This window comes from Camelina sativa, chromosome 16 (genome assembly GCF_000633955.1).
Source record: "Camelina sativa cultivar DH55 chromosome 16, Cs, whole genome shotgun sequence".
In the NCBI taxonomy this organism is placed as follows: Eukaryota; Viridiplantae; Streptophyta; class Magnoliopsida; order Brassicales; family Brassicaceae; genus Camelina; species Camelina sativa.
Genome location: NC_025700.1, coordinates 24,587,655 through 24,599,689, shown reverse-complemented (window position 1 = coordinate 24,599,689; position 12,035 = coordinate 24,587,655). Strand labels below are relative to the sequence as shown.

The window sequence follows — 12,035 nt, the reverse complement described above, 5'->3', positions numbered from 1 at the left end:
ATGCTGGTTTATAAAATCAGTCACCTCTACATCTTTGCTTGGTTTTTTCCCTGAGAGGCCAAAGTTGACTCCAAAAGCAGCTTGTCCGATGATATCCGTGGTTAGCTTGAGGAAAAGGTTGGAGAAAACGATATCTCGCGGTTTAGAATCAAGATTATGAGTAGCAGAAGTGATGAAATTGTGCATTGGGGGGATAAGACTGGTCAAATGTGAAGGCTGGTATAGAGATAGGATGGTGTTTCTCATCTTAGACCATCTCTTGTCCCTGTCAAAGATCCATGAATCATCATAAGTGGTTATAGAAACAGAAGCACACATAGTTTTTATAAAAGCATGTATGTGCCTACCTAGTGAAGAAGAGGCCTTTCTTGTGAAGTGGAGAGGCTGAGATTGGAGAAGGAATGCTTCTGTTTGGAATATCTTTGAACTTCTTTATCCCAACTTCTCTGCAAAGCTCTGCTTCTGCTATTATTATCAGCGGTTGTCTCCCCATCTGAAATCTGCATTTTTTTGTTTTGTTAAGTTGAATTTAACTTTATGTACTTTTAGTTTTCCCACATTTGATGTTATCAGCCAATAGCAAGCATAAGAGATGACCATATTTTGACAAAAAAAAAGAAAAAAAGAGATGACCATATAAACCAAACTGAACCAAGTATTAACCAAAATGTTCACCTAAAATCAAACAGAAATGTGTTTATAATCTTTTTGGCTTCATTATTGGAAGAAGAAAAAATACTTGGTTAGTTCAAATATATTAATTTTAGTGTTTTTGAATCAATTCCAACTTGTAAATTAACCGAATATATTAATAATTATATATGTTTGAAAAACACAAGTTATTAATTTTTTTTTTTGAGATAGTTGTTTTCCTTATTTTAAATGAAACTGAATCTAAACCAAAAACTACATCAAACCGAACAAACTAAATTACAAATGACTTTTTTCGATTACATAAAAACCGAAAACCTAAAAGGCTAAACTCTAAGCTCTAAACTCAATTGTACTCAAAACAGAATCAAGTGAGAGAGGTACCTGAAAATAGGGCCATACTGCTTAGCAAGAACAGAGAAGACGTCAGGACCATACTTAGCCATCAAGGGCAAGTGACCAATAAGAGGCATAGCGTTTGGACCGGGAACATTACGTACGGACCAGGATGGTCGGTACAAGTAAACCACAACCACAACCGCTGCAAAAGTCAAGAATGCAACAAGAGCTTCGTGTTGTATCAATAATGGATCAAGAGCTTCCCACCATAGATGTTGCGTCTTCATTGCTCTAACCTCTCTTAAAGTTCTCTCTCTTTTCTTATTTAATGTTGTGTGGGTTTGTTGGGTGATTCATTAACTTATAGAGGGATTTATATAGTATTTGATGTGCTTTTGAAAAGTGGGTTCTACATTCTTTCCACTAGCCCACTTTTAGAATAGCTTGGGACTATTTTGCAAGAAGACAAAATGCGTTGAAATTTTTAGTCATTCTCATCTCTCTCTACTAGAGTAATAATAAGTATTAAGTACTATGGAACGGCAGGGACATGGTTTTGATTTATACGTTTTTCTCATGTCATTTACAGTAAAATCTCTATAAATTAATAATATTAGGACCATGAAAATTTATTAATTTATAGAGGTTTTAATTTCTCGATAAATTAATAATTATTAATTTATAGAGAAACTTTCCTAATTTGATTTAAAAATATTAAAAATAAGATTCAATCGTTACAATTAATATTTTTATAAATTCAATTACAAAGAAAATAACAATTATCATGTTTTAAAGATATAAAAATCTTTAAAATAAACTCTAGTAAAAATTAATGTGTATATATATACATATATTTAGATAATTTTATGTAATTATTAATTTATATTATTGATGGGACCATATATTTACAAAAGATTTTCAAAAAATTATTATCTTATTATATTATCGAATAGTTTGTAAAATTACACTAGTCCCAATTTGGGACCAGAGAAATTTATTAATTTATAGGTATTATTAATTTATCGAGTATTAATTTATAGAGGTTCTACTGTATTTGTATTTACATTTACAAAAGAGAAAAAAAAACACAATTTAATTATGTTTAGTATTTCATTCGAAACTATATAATTATATTTAGTATTTTACTGAAAAGAGAAGAATACTCTTTTTTTTTTTCTTTTTTTGTTAAAGCAACCATCTTACTCTCACTGTAAAGAAAAATGGAATGTGGTTACTAGAAAGTAGAAAGAGAGACTGTTGTTGATAACTGGAAATGTATGGACCAAATTAGAATAATTCAACTTTTACTTGTGTGCCGATGGTTTCTGGAAATGTAATGACCTTACAAGTGGCATGGGTTGGATCATTCAACTTCAAAGACATATCATATGGGTGTACATGGTTGTCAATGGAGGATTTTTGTAACATCATATTCGAACTCTGGATCGGATAAGAATGTTAAATGCAGCCCCTTTTTAGTGAAGATATGATTATGACCTAGTAATTGAATCAAATAAATACGATATAAATAGAATGAGTGAAAGTGGAGTCTGAACATCGTTTAAACTATATCTTAAAAATAATATGAAAGACCAATGTTTGTAATAAAATGAAACCGAGCAAAAACTAAGTGTTAGAAAGATGCTAGCTGCGTGATGTTCCAATTACTGACTACTCTGCATCCCAATTTGTGTATCATAGCCACACAATTTCTTGATTATTTTTATTTGGTTTAGGATGTTATTTGAAGAACTATTTAAAGATATATTTAAAATTAAGTACAGAAATCAGTTTAACAATTTTTATGCATGATGTTTAAGAATCTTTATAATATTTTAATTATACAGAATCTAAATGTTAAAATTTTAAGAAAATCATTGAATAAAAATATAATTTGAGAATCCGGTCATTTTGACCAGTCTCCCACCCATCGATGTATATTGTTGTACTGCCTGGGCTACTGGCAAGTGCTTGTATGTGTCAAGAGGGGTTTACCGTCAATTGGGGTAAACCACGCTTCTACTTTTGGTCTCCTTTTTCAACTTTTTTCTCTCTCTTTTAAGGATCACCAATTTTTTCTTCCTTTTTTAGTTGAAAATATTATTGATGGTTCTTTGTACTTTAATGGGATAGGGGAAAAAATTAAATATATATGGAGGGAGATGGTTTCGGGTTTGGACTTTGGAATGTTAACCATACCTGATGACGGACAAATTTGATCATTACATTACATTACATTACATCACCATCTTTTTCGGTTTCTTCTTTTCCTATCATAATGATATTATATCGTTATCTTAGTTTTGATATTAGGGTTATTAATTTATCTCAATTTTGTGTATTTTTAAATTCACACACACACATATATTTTTATTTTAGTTTTTCGAATATCTACTTTCGTTGTTTCTAAATATTTTGTATTCTTTGTTAAATATATAGATGAGTGACTATATCACACTAAAATTTGATCCGCAGTACATTGTAGAAAATTTTAGTTTCTTGTTTTCTATGTAATGATTTACTATTTTTAGGTTTTAAACTTTTAATCTAAATCTTATTTTTCTACATTTTACTATAATCAACATAGTTGAAAGTTATATATATTTGTTGAGATGATTTTATTTTCTTTTGATTAAAATATATATTTTTTTTACTTTTAAGGTTATTAAATTATTTATCATGTAAAATATGTAGTTATTGTATGTTTTTTTTTATTTTTCATGTTTCAATGTCTAATATTTGGAGTCTATGAATCGTTAGTTTGATTTTAATCTGTTAGTTCACTTATATTGTAATCAAATGTGTATATGTGTATATTTAATTTATTGTACATATCTCTATATATTGAAGATAATTTCTTAAGTTATATTGCGTTTGATAGAAATACTAAACTAAAAAAACAATTCACGAAATAGTATTTAAAAAAATTAATAACTAATTTCATAGTACAGTACAACCTCTATAAATTAATATTCGATAAATTAATAACCTATATAAATTAATAAATTTCTCCGGTCCCAAGTTGGGACTAGTGTAATTTTGAACATTATTCGATAAAATAATAAATTAATAATTTTTTTAAAAATCTCATGTAAAAATATGGTCCCATCAATATCATAAATTAATAATCAAATAAATTAGTATATATATATCTAAAAAAATCTAGTGAAATATGAATCTATTGTTTTTTGTTCTTGAATTTGCATTCTTGTTGGAGATCATCTCTAATCTTTCTGACCACATCAAAAACTTCTGGTGTTGTCTTCTAAAATCACATCCAAAAATTGTAGAGAGTTCTTGACGTGATAATTGTTTCCTTTACGTGTAACTGATTCTAAAGGTACCGTCATATCTTCTTCAACTTCATCATCACCTTGAAAAATAGTAGCGGCAATTTCTTCTAAACTTTGAATTTCTGATAAAAAATTCTCTTCATAAATCAATATTTTATTAATTTATCGATAAATTAAAACCTCTATAAATTAATAAAATTTCATGATACCGACCTTATTAATTTATAGAGGTTCTACTATAATATGGTTAATTTATGTATCATTGTAACGTTGGTGAATCAGTTTCTGGTTGAAGGTGTCATCGATCGACACCATAAAACTGGTTAGAGTGAGTTGTGATTTCAAAATTGCTTGGTTTGATCAGTTTGGTTTGGAAAATTCTAGGACTCGATAAAAAAGGTGGAAATTGACGTTTTATATTTGATGCAATTTCTATCTTCAACTTTTTTCGTTGTGTTTTCTATGTTAAGTTGTTAACTACATCAACACTCTCAAACAATATTATACTCCCTTTGTTTATTTGTCATTCTAGGTATAATTTTTTGATTCATTTTATTTGTCATTCTTGTTTTTCAATGTACCTTTTTAGCAACAAATTATCTCATTTATCTCTTACTAAATAAAAAAAATATCAAATACTTACAAATTTTAAGAGTCAAATAAAGGTATAACGGACTATTTCTCTATTTTCTTAATATATGTGAAACAACTTGAAGTGTACAAAAAACTGAGGGAATAGTGTTTTATTCATCAGAGCATGAAAAATGTACAAGAACAATACTCTATGCCTTGCGTTGAGACAAAACTAAAAGTGTTACATTAAAAGACTCTTTACATATGTATATTATTAATAGAAACACTTTTAATATCTGAAACTCTCTTCCCAAACAAAGCTTAAAGAACGCTACTAAATTCAGATATTTTCCTAAATGTTGAACGCAATGAGTAATAAGGTTCGTACACACAAGCTTGATACTCAAATCGCAGCTCGTCTCTCAAGAGGGAATGACATAGGGAACATAACAATTAAAACTGTCAAAACCAAATCAGAGTGTTTTTATTCATTGAAAACAAATGTACAAAACAAACCACACTCAATGCCTTCATTGAGTAAAAACCAAGAAAACAAACAATCCAACCTGTAAATAAAAGTGGTAGCAATTTCCACAACTTAGACAAAGTAGACGTGTTAAGCCGTATAGTCAAGGTTCTGAACCAAGAAACCCCATTTGATCAACCATGTCATGTAGATCTTGACTGTCCCAATCCAAAGGTGAACCAACCAAATCTTCCACTTTAACATCCAAGTCTACCTCTAGATTACCATCTTCCATCATCACATTCATAGCCTCCAAACACTGTTCCTCCTTAGTAGGCATCAAATTACTCGACTCGTTGTCGATAGCTGCAGCGAGTAACGTCTCCATATCATCCTTCATTCTATCAAACCCCTGATCATGTAACAGATTCTCCTCCACAGTTCCCAAGCTTGGAGTAGAAGTAAGCCTCCGTTTCCTCCCGACATCCAAACCAAACATACTCTTCTTCTCTTTACTCATCAACGCAAACTGCTGAACAAAGTTTGGATTGTTCAATGCCTTGGCGAGGAACGTCATCATTTGCTGCTGTCTCTTCTCTGTAACTAGCAAACGTTGTTCCATCGCTGCAACTTGGGTCTTGGAGCTGTGTTGCTGCTGTCTCAACCTAACTACCTCAGCTACAAGAACACTATGATCCCTCTTCAGCCTCTCTACCTCCCCATCGAACCCGTATTGCCCAACCTCAACACAGGACATCCCTGATCCAGATCCTGATCCTTGCTGGTTCACATTCTGCGACCCCATGTTTCTCCTTCGTTTGATGTTCTTTAAGAGATGCTTCTGTCCTGCTAAAAACCCTTCATTCGCAAATTCCCACCTATCTGGATCAATCTTTCTGAATCCCTGCAATCAACACAAAAATGGAAAAGCTCCATCAGCTACTGAACTTGAAGCAATCTCTTTATTTCACATTTCAAGATTCTATTTTTCCTACCAAAACCAGAGGATCCAAGATCTCTAGCTACAGTTTCAACTTCAAAAGCAGAGGCTTGAACAGATTTTAATGATTCAACCACTAATTCATCAGTTCTACAGAGACCCATATGAATTTTAGTGGCTTAAAAGCTAAAAGAACTAACCTTTATAGCTGAAGACTCATAGTAAACCCATCTAAAGAAATCCAAAATCGAGATTAGAAACAACAAAAAAACAAGAAGAAGAAAGATGATAAAACATAGCAAAGAGGTATACTTACATAAGTATTGAGCTGACGGATAAAACTTGAGAAATTGCCATGCTTGAAGTAACGAGGAAGGAGAGTTGTTGAGAACTTATGAGAATCCCACACCACAAAGCTGTTACGACCATTGCTCCACGAAACCACCGTGTCCGTCGCCGGATCCTCCACCATTTCGTAAGTCTTGGTCAGAAACGGCGGTGGCCCTGTTTCGTTCAGCCCTTCCATTGGTCTCGGAGACGAAGATGATCCAACCGACGACGAAGCAGCTGCAGAACCGGCAAACGTCACCGTCTCTTCCTCCATTTCCACTTTCGGTTGCTCCATATTTTTCCTTACTTATCTCGAATCCATAGCACAGAGTTGCAAATTTGAAACCTTTAGAGACACACACACCAATGCAGATACTCAATAGTTCTATGGGTTTTGTTGCCAAAATTAGAAGCTGGGTTTTTGGGTTAAGTTTGTGCTGATCTGAGAGATGAAGCGTGGAGGAGAGAGAAATGAGTTAATAAGGGGAGAGAGGAGAAGGTTCTAGAGACAAAACAAATAGAGATCATCTACTTCTTTCACTGTATCAAAAAAAGCTTCTTTGACATTTGTCTAAGCACGTGGCGACAAGACAAGGTTCCAGAAACTTCTTTACCTATCTAGAATTTCATTTTATCATATGGGCCTCACACATAAGGGGCCTTTTTAAGAAGTATCATGCGATTTACGATATATATTTATTAGGTCTTTAAATTTATTTTAATCGTGGGCTTCCAGGAAAAGCCCAGTAAAATGAAATAACGAGTACGACCCAAGGGTGTTTATGTCATTTTAGCTTCAAAGGCGACCTACATATCTCGTGCGTGTCTTCACCTGCTGCACAATTTTCTCTCTGACCCGAGAACCAAACAGGTCTCTCACGAACGCGTGATTTTTTTAGTGTTTTTGTTTTTTTTTAAAAGACTTTAGGTAATAAGATTAGACGGTTCTTCTTCCCCAAACACGAAGAAGAGTCTTTTTTTTTTGTTTTTTAATTATTTCCGATATAGATCGAGCAAGTTCCAGTTTCGGACATTCACACCAATTTTAAGACGCAACGTAAAGGGAGAGATTTGATTGATGGCTTGGAGGCGCATCATCACCAAGGTTTTTCTTTTTCTCTTTTCCTCAATTCGTATGCAATTTTAATACGGAAAGGTTTCGAATTTATTGCTACCATTTTCTGATTGGGTTTTATCAAAAGATCTTTGTGATTCAGAAGCTAAAAATTGATCTTTTGCAAACCCTAGAGGCTCTAAATCTTATCTGGCCTCAAAATGTTTAGTCTTTTGTAATTTCTCCTCTCCTGGGATATTGCTGTTTTATTGATTTGATTGCCCAATTACCCTAATTTTGAAACGGAGACTATAAACTTTTGATTTTTGTGATTGTAAGTTTCAGAATGGGTAGCAAGATTTGACCTTTATTGAAGACTCTTTGGTCTAGTGTTATTTTTTTGAGTTTAGGATGAGTAATTTAACTTCATTACCATTGATTCTCTTCGTCAATGACAGGTTTCGAGTCATGAGCGTGAATTGAGCAGTTTAAGAAGCTTACTTGTCAGAGCTTACTCTTCACTGCCCAGAGTGGGAGTTACTAGAGGTACTTCTTTTAATTGTATCTATGAGTAGTTTTTGTTGTTGATGGATTCTGTTTAGAAGCCTTTATATGTAAATTGGTTGTTTTATCTATGTAGCTGTCGGTGATGGTGGAGCTTCTTTACCGCAAACGAGATTTCAATCAAGTTATGTTGGTAGCTTTGCTCGGAGAGTGCGTGACAGAGAGGAAGTTAATGAGGTTGCACATCTGAGAGAACTTTATCGAAGAAATGACCCTGAGGCTGTTATCAGAATGTTTGAAAGCCAACCATCCTTGCATGCGAACGCCTCTGCGCTGTCTGAATACATTAAGGCATTGGTCAAAGTTGATAGGTTGGATCAAAGTGAGCTGGTACGAACATTGCAAAGAGGTGGGTAAGGAGGGAGATGCGTCTCTTCTGATTATGAATGGATATTATCCTTAGTTTTTATATTTGTATTTGCAGCTTGTGAGCCATTTCTCTATACAATATTAGTAAATGTTTGTATGCCGCTTTTATAATGCAATTTATATTTATTACGTTTAGGTATTGTTGGTGCTTCAAGGGAGGAAGAAACTTTTGGAGGTCTGGGGGCTTTTAGAAACTTAGGGAAACCAACAAAAGATGGTGTCCTTGGGACTGCTGCTGCACCAATCCATACGATATCCACTGAAAGGACTCACTTTAAAGAACAGCTGTGGAGTACAATCCGAACTGTTGCAGTTGGGTTTTTACTCATTTCTGGTATTGGAGCACTTATCGAGGATAGAGGAATTGGCAAAGGTAATTTGGTTGTCTGATCTTCAGTGCTGCAATAACTCTGTTGGATGACTTTGTTCTGATTAATGTATGCTCAATATATGTTAGGACTTGGTTTACACGAAGAAGTGCAACCTAGTATGGATTCGAGCACCAAATTTACTGATGTAAAGGGTGTTGATGAAGCAAAAGCTGAGTTAGAGGAAATTGTGCATTATCTGCGTGACCCCAAGGTAAAATTCACAGTGCTACTGTGTTTGTCATACTCGAATATAAAGTTTTTCTAGTAATATAAATTCTAAAGCATGATTCATGTGAAGTTATGGTATGGACCTTCAAATCCATCTGTTTGATCTGTATTCCCATAAGTTTTTTCTTAGAGTTAGTACTGTTTTGTTCTTTGGCCTCACTCTGTCATCTTATTTTTTCTTTGTTTTGATTTTTATTACAGAGGTTCACTCGTCTGGGCGGAAAGCTTCCCAAGGGTGTGTTGCTTGTCGGTCCTCCTGGCACAGGGAAAACTATGCTTGCTAGAGCTATTGCCGGAGAAGCTGGAGTGCCTTTCTTCTCCTGCAGTGGTAGTGAATTTGAAGAGATGTTTGTTGGAGTTGGAGCCAGAAGAGTTAGGGATCTTTTTAGTGCTGCAAAGAAGTGCTCCCCTTGTATTATATTTATCGACGAAATAGATGCTATTGGTGGAAGTCGTAATCCCAAGGACCAGCAATACATGAAGATGACATTGAACCAGATGCTTGTTGAGTTGGATGGGTTTAAACAGAATGAAGGTATTATTGTGGTCGCGGCTACAAATTTCCCAGAGTCATTGGATAAAGCCCTGGTTAGACCTGGGAGGTTTGATCGCCATATTGTTGTACCTAACCCAGACGTTGAAGGCCGACGCCAGATTTTGGAGTCTCACATGTCGAAGGTAACTTCACATTATGCATTAGACGAGCTCTGGTTTTTGTGTAATGGTGTGAGCTTTGTGTATGGAAATTGTTCAGTAAATTAGGTAAACTTAGGTACACGGTAGACCCTAGAGGCTAGCTAGCATTACCAGAGCTTTAGTTATAACAGTTTGATACTTTGGATATATAAGTGAGTAAATCCCGTCAGTGTTTGATTTCTTATAGCATCAATGGCAAGAATTCTGAACTGTTTGTTGGCTTATGGCTTGTCTTCATTATGCGTTTTCAGGTACTTAAGGCTGATGATGTTGACTTAATGATCATCGCCAGAGGAACGCCTGGATTTTCTGGCGCTGATTTGGCGAATCTGGTCAACGTTGCTGCTCTTAAAGCTGCCATGGACGGTTCGAAAGACGTCACAATGTCTGATCTTGAGTTTGCCAAAGATAGAATCATGATGGGAAGTGAGCGTAAATCTGCAGTTATATCTGACGAGTCAAGAAAACTGACTGCTTTCCATGAAGGTGGTCATGCCCTTGTTGCCATCCACACAGATGGTGCTCTTCCAGTCCACAAAGCAACCATTGTGCCTCGTGGTATGGCTCTTGGCATGGTTTCTCAACTACCGGATAAAGATGAGACGAGCATTTCTAGGAAACAGATGCTTGCTCGGCTTGATGTTTGTATGGGAGGCCGGGTTGCTGAAGAGTTGATTTTTGGGGAAAGTGAGGTAACTTCAGGTGCTTCTTCTGATCTCGAGCAGGCTACTAAACTCGCGAGAGCCATGGTCACGAAATTCGGTATGAGCAAAGAGGTTGGTCTTGTGGCACATAACTACGACGACAATGGTAAAAGCATGAGCACTGAGACGAGGCTTCTCATTGAGAGAGAAGTGAAACTTCTTTTGGAAAAGGCTTACAACAATGCCAAAAACATCCTAACAGTTTACAACAAAGAGCTTCATGCCCTTGCAAATGCTTTGCTTCAGCATGAAACTCTGTCGGGTAAGCAGATTAAAGAAATGCTTACAGATCTCAACTCTCCACAGCTGCAAAAGCGTCAAGAAGTAGTTGCGAAGCAAAGCAACCCGGTTCCTCCATCAACCCCTAGCTCAGCATCATCAGCAGCTGCAGCAGCCGCCGCAACCGCAGCTGCCGCCGCAGCAGCTGCTGCAACCGCCGCAACCAAAGGTAAAGACATGGCTCCTGTAGGGTCTTGAAAATAAATTAAAAGCCTTTAGTAGAGAAAGCGTTTTTCTTGTATTTGTGTATGTTTGGGGTAATTGAATTGGGAATAACTCTATATTTTGAGAGTTTTTAGAACCAGTGAGAGAGTCAAGAGTATTAAGATCTCAAGTTTTTCAATGTCTCAAATCTCACAACACACGGAATCTCGCTGTGAAATGGTATGTGTTCTCTTTTTCTCTTAAATGTTACTTGGAATCTCGTGGGATGTTATTTTTTAAGTTTGGCTCGTGCAGTTTCAGGTTAACATTAATGCTAAAAAGCCTGCTTGTGAGACTTAATGCAATAAATTTTATAACCCATCCCTACTTTAGTAGTCTATTCTAATTACTTCCTTCTCAAAGCACTTGATACTGTTCTATTCTGTAACTATGGGGTTTGCAAAAAGAAATGAAAAATATGAGATAAACTGTTTTTTCCATAATACTAACACTGAATAGGAAGGATAATTAATTAGTTTATCAAAAAACCAAAAACAATGCTACAATACTGCCTTGTGAATTTTCTAGCGACATTTTACAATACTGGTTATTAATATCTACTTGTGGTTGTTTGTCTTTAAAAGTTAATTACTCATTTGTGGTAGGCGTTAGACGCTGGTCCAACTCATAATTGGCGTCTAGCGCAATTTACAACACTGTTTAGTACTCTCTCTCTCACTCTCTCGTGAAGATTGATGTTTTGGGATATTTTTTTATCCTACAAACATTGATGTTTTGTAATTGAAATAATCATTGAAAATATTTAAAATTTTGAATTGTTATTGGTTTAAAATTAAATAATATCTCTTTAGTCAAAAGAAAAAATATATTTAAACTAAATAATCATTGCTTTCTTAAAATGTGTAAAAGCGGGAGTAATCTCTACATTGTGGTTAGTCTTTCAAGTTTTACTACTCGATTGTATATATGTATATATCATCATATGAGAATTTGTAATTTTCTTCGGTTATTAG

The 12,035-nt window shown here is 34.7% G+C and overlaps 3 protein-coding genes across 5 annotated transcripts in view; 1 reads left to right on the top strand and 2 right to left on the bottom strand.

Moving 5' to 3' along the window:
- LOC104752251 (cytochrome P450 711A1-like) overlaps positions 1–1,320 on the bottom strand; it is a 3,886-nt gene extending 2,566 nt beyond the window's left edge. Inside the window, exons 1-3 of one of the 2 annotated variants that reach the window (XM_019238157.1) lie at positions 1,036–1,320; positions 348–500; positions 25–265 (exon numbers count right to left, since the gene is read on the bottom strand). In XM_019238157.1, the coding sequence (XP_019093702.1) occupies positions 25–265; positions 348–500; positions 1,036–1,277 (636 nt within the window). In that variant the 5' untranslated portion in view covers positions 1,278–1,320. The remainder of the gene's footprint in view (positions 1–24; positions 266–347; positions 501–1,035) is intronic. The other variant, XM_019238158.1, reaches the window with a different exon arrangement.
- Positions 5,317–7,075, bottom strand: LOC104752248 (heat stress transcription factor A-2). Of its 2 annotated transcripts, XM_010474340.2 has the most exons (3): positions 6,579–7,074; positions 6,463–6,493; positions 5,317–6,226 (listed from the first exon to the last, which is right to left on the bottom strand). In XM_010474340.2, exons 1-3 carry the CDS (start codon positions 6,689–6,691, stop codon positions 5,486–5,488), a joined length of 885 nt encoding a protein of 294 aa, XP_010472642.1. In that variant the 5' UTR covers positions 6,692–7,074; the 3' UTR covers positions 5,317–5,485. The 2 variants fall into 2 exon arrangements, with proteins under 2 accessions (XP_010472642.1, XP_010472641.1); XM_010474339.2 differs by lacking the exon at positions 6,463–6,493 and having other exon boundaries at positions 6,579–7,075.
- On the top strand, positions 7,432–11,382 carry LOC104752247 (ATP-dependent zinc metalloprotease FTSH 4, mitochondrial). The gene is made up of 7 exons (XM_010474338.2): positions 7,432–7,697; positions 8,105–8,192; positions 8,287–8,559; positions 8,716–8,952; positions 9,037–9,161; positions 9,380–9,856; positions 10,126–11,382. The coding sequence occupies exons 1-7, from the start codon at positions 7,671–7,673 to the stop codon at positions 11,053–11,055; spliced, it is 2,157 nt and encodes a 718-aa protein (XP_010472640.1). The 5' UTR covers positions 7,432–7,670; the 3' UTR covers positions 11,056–11,382.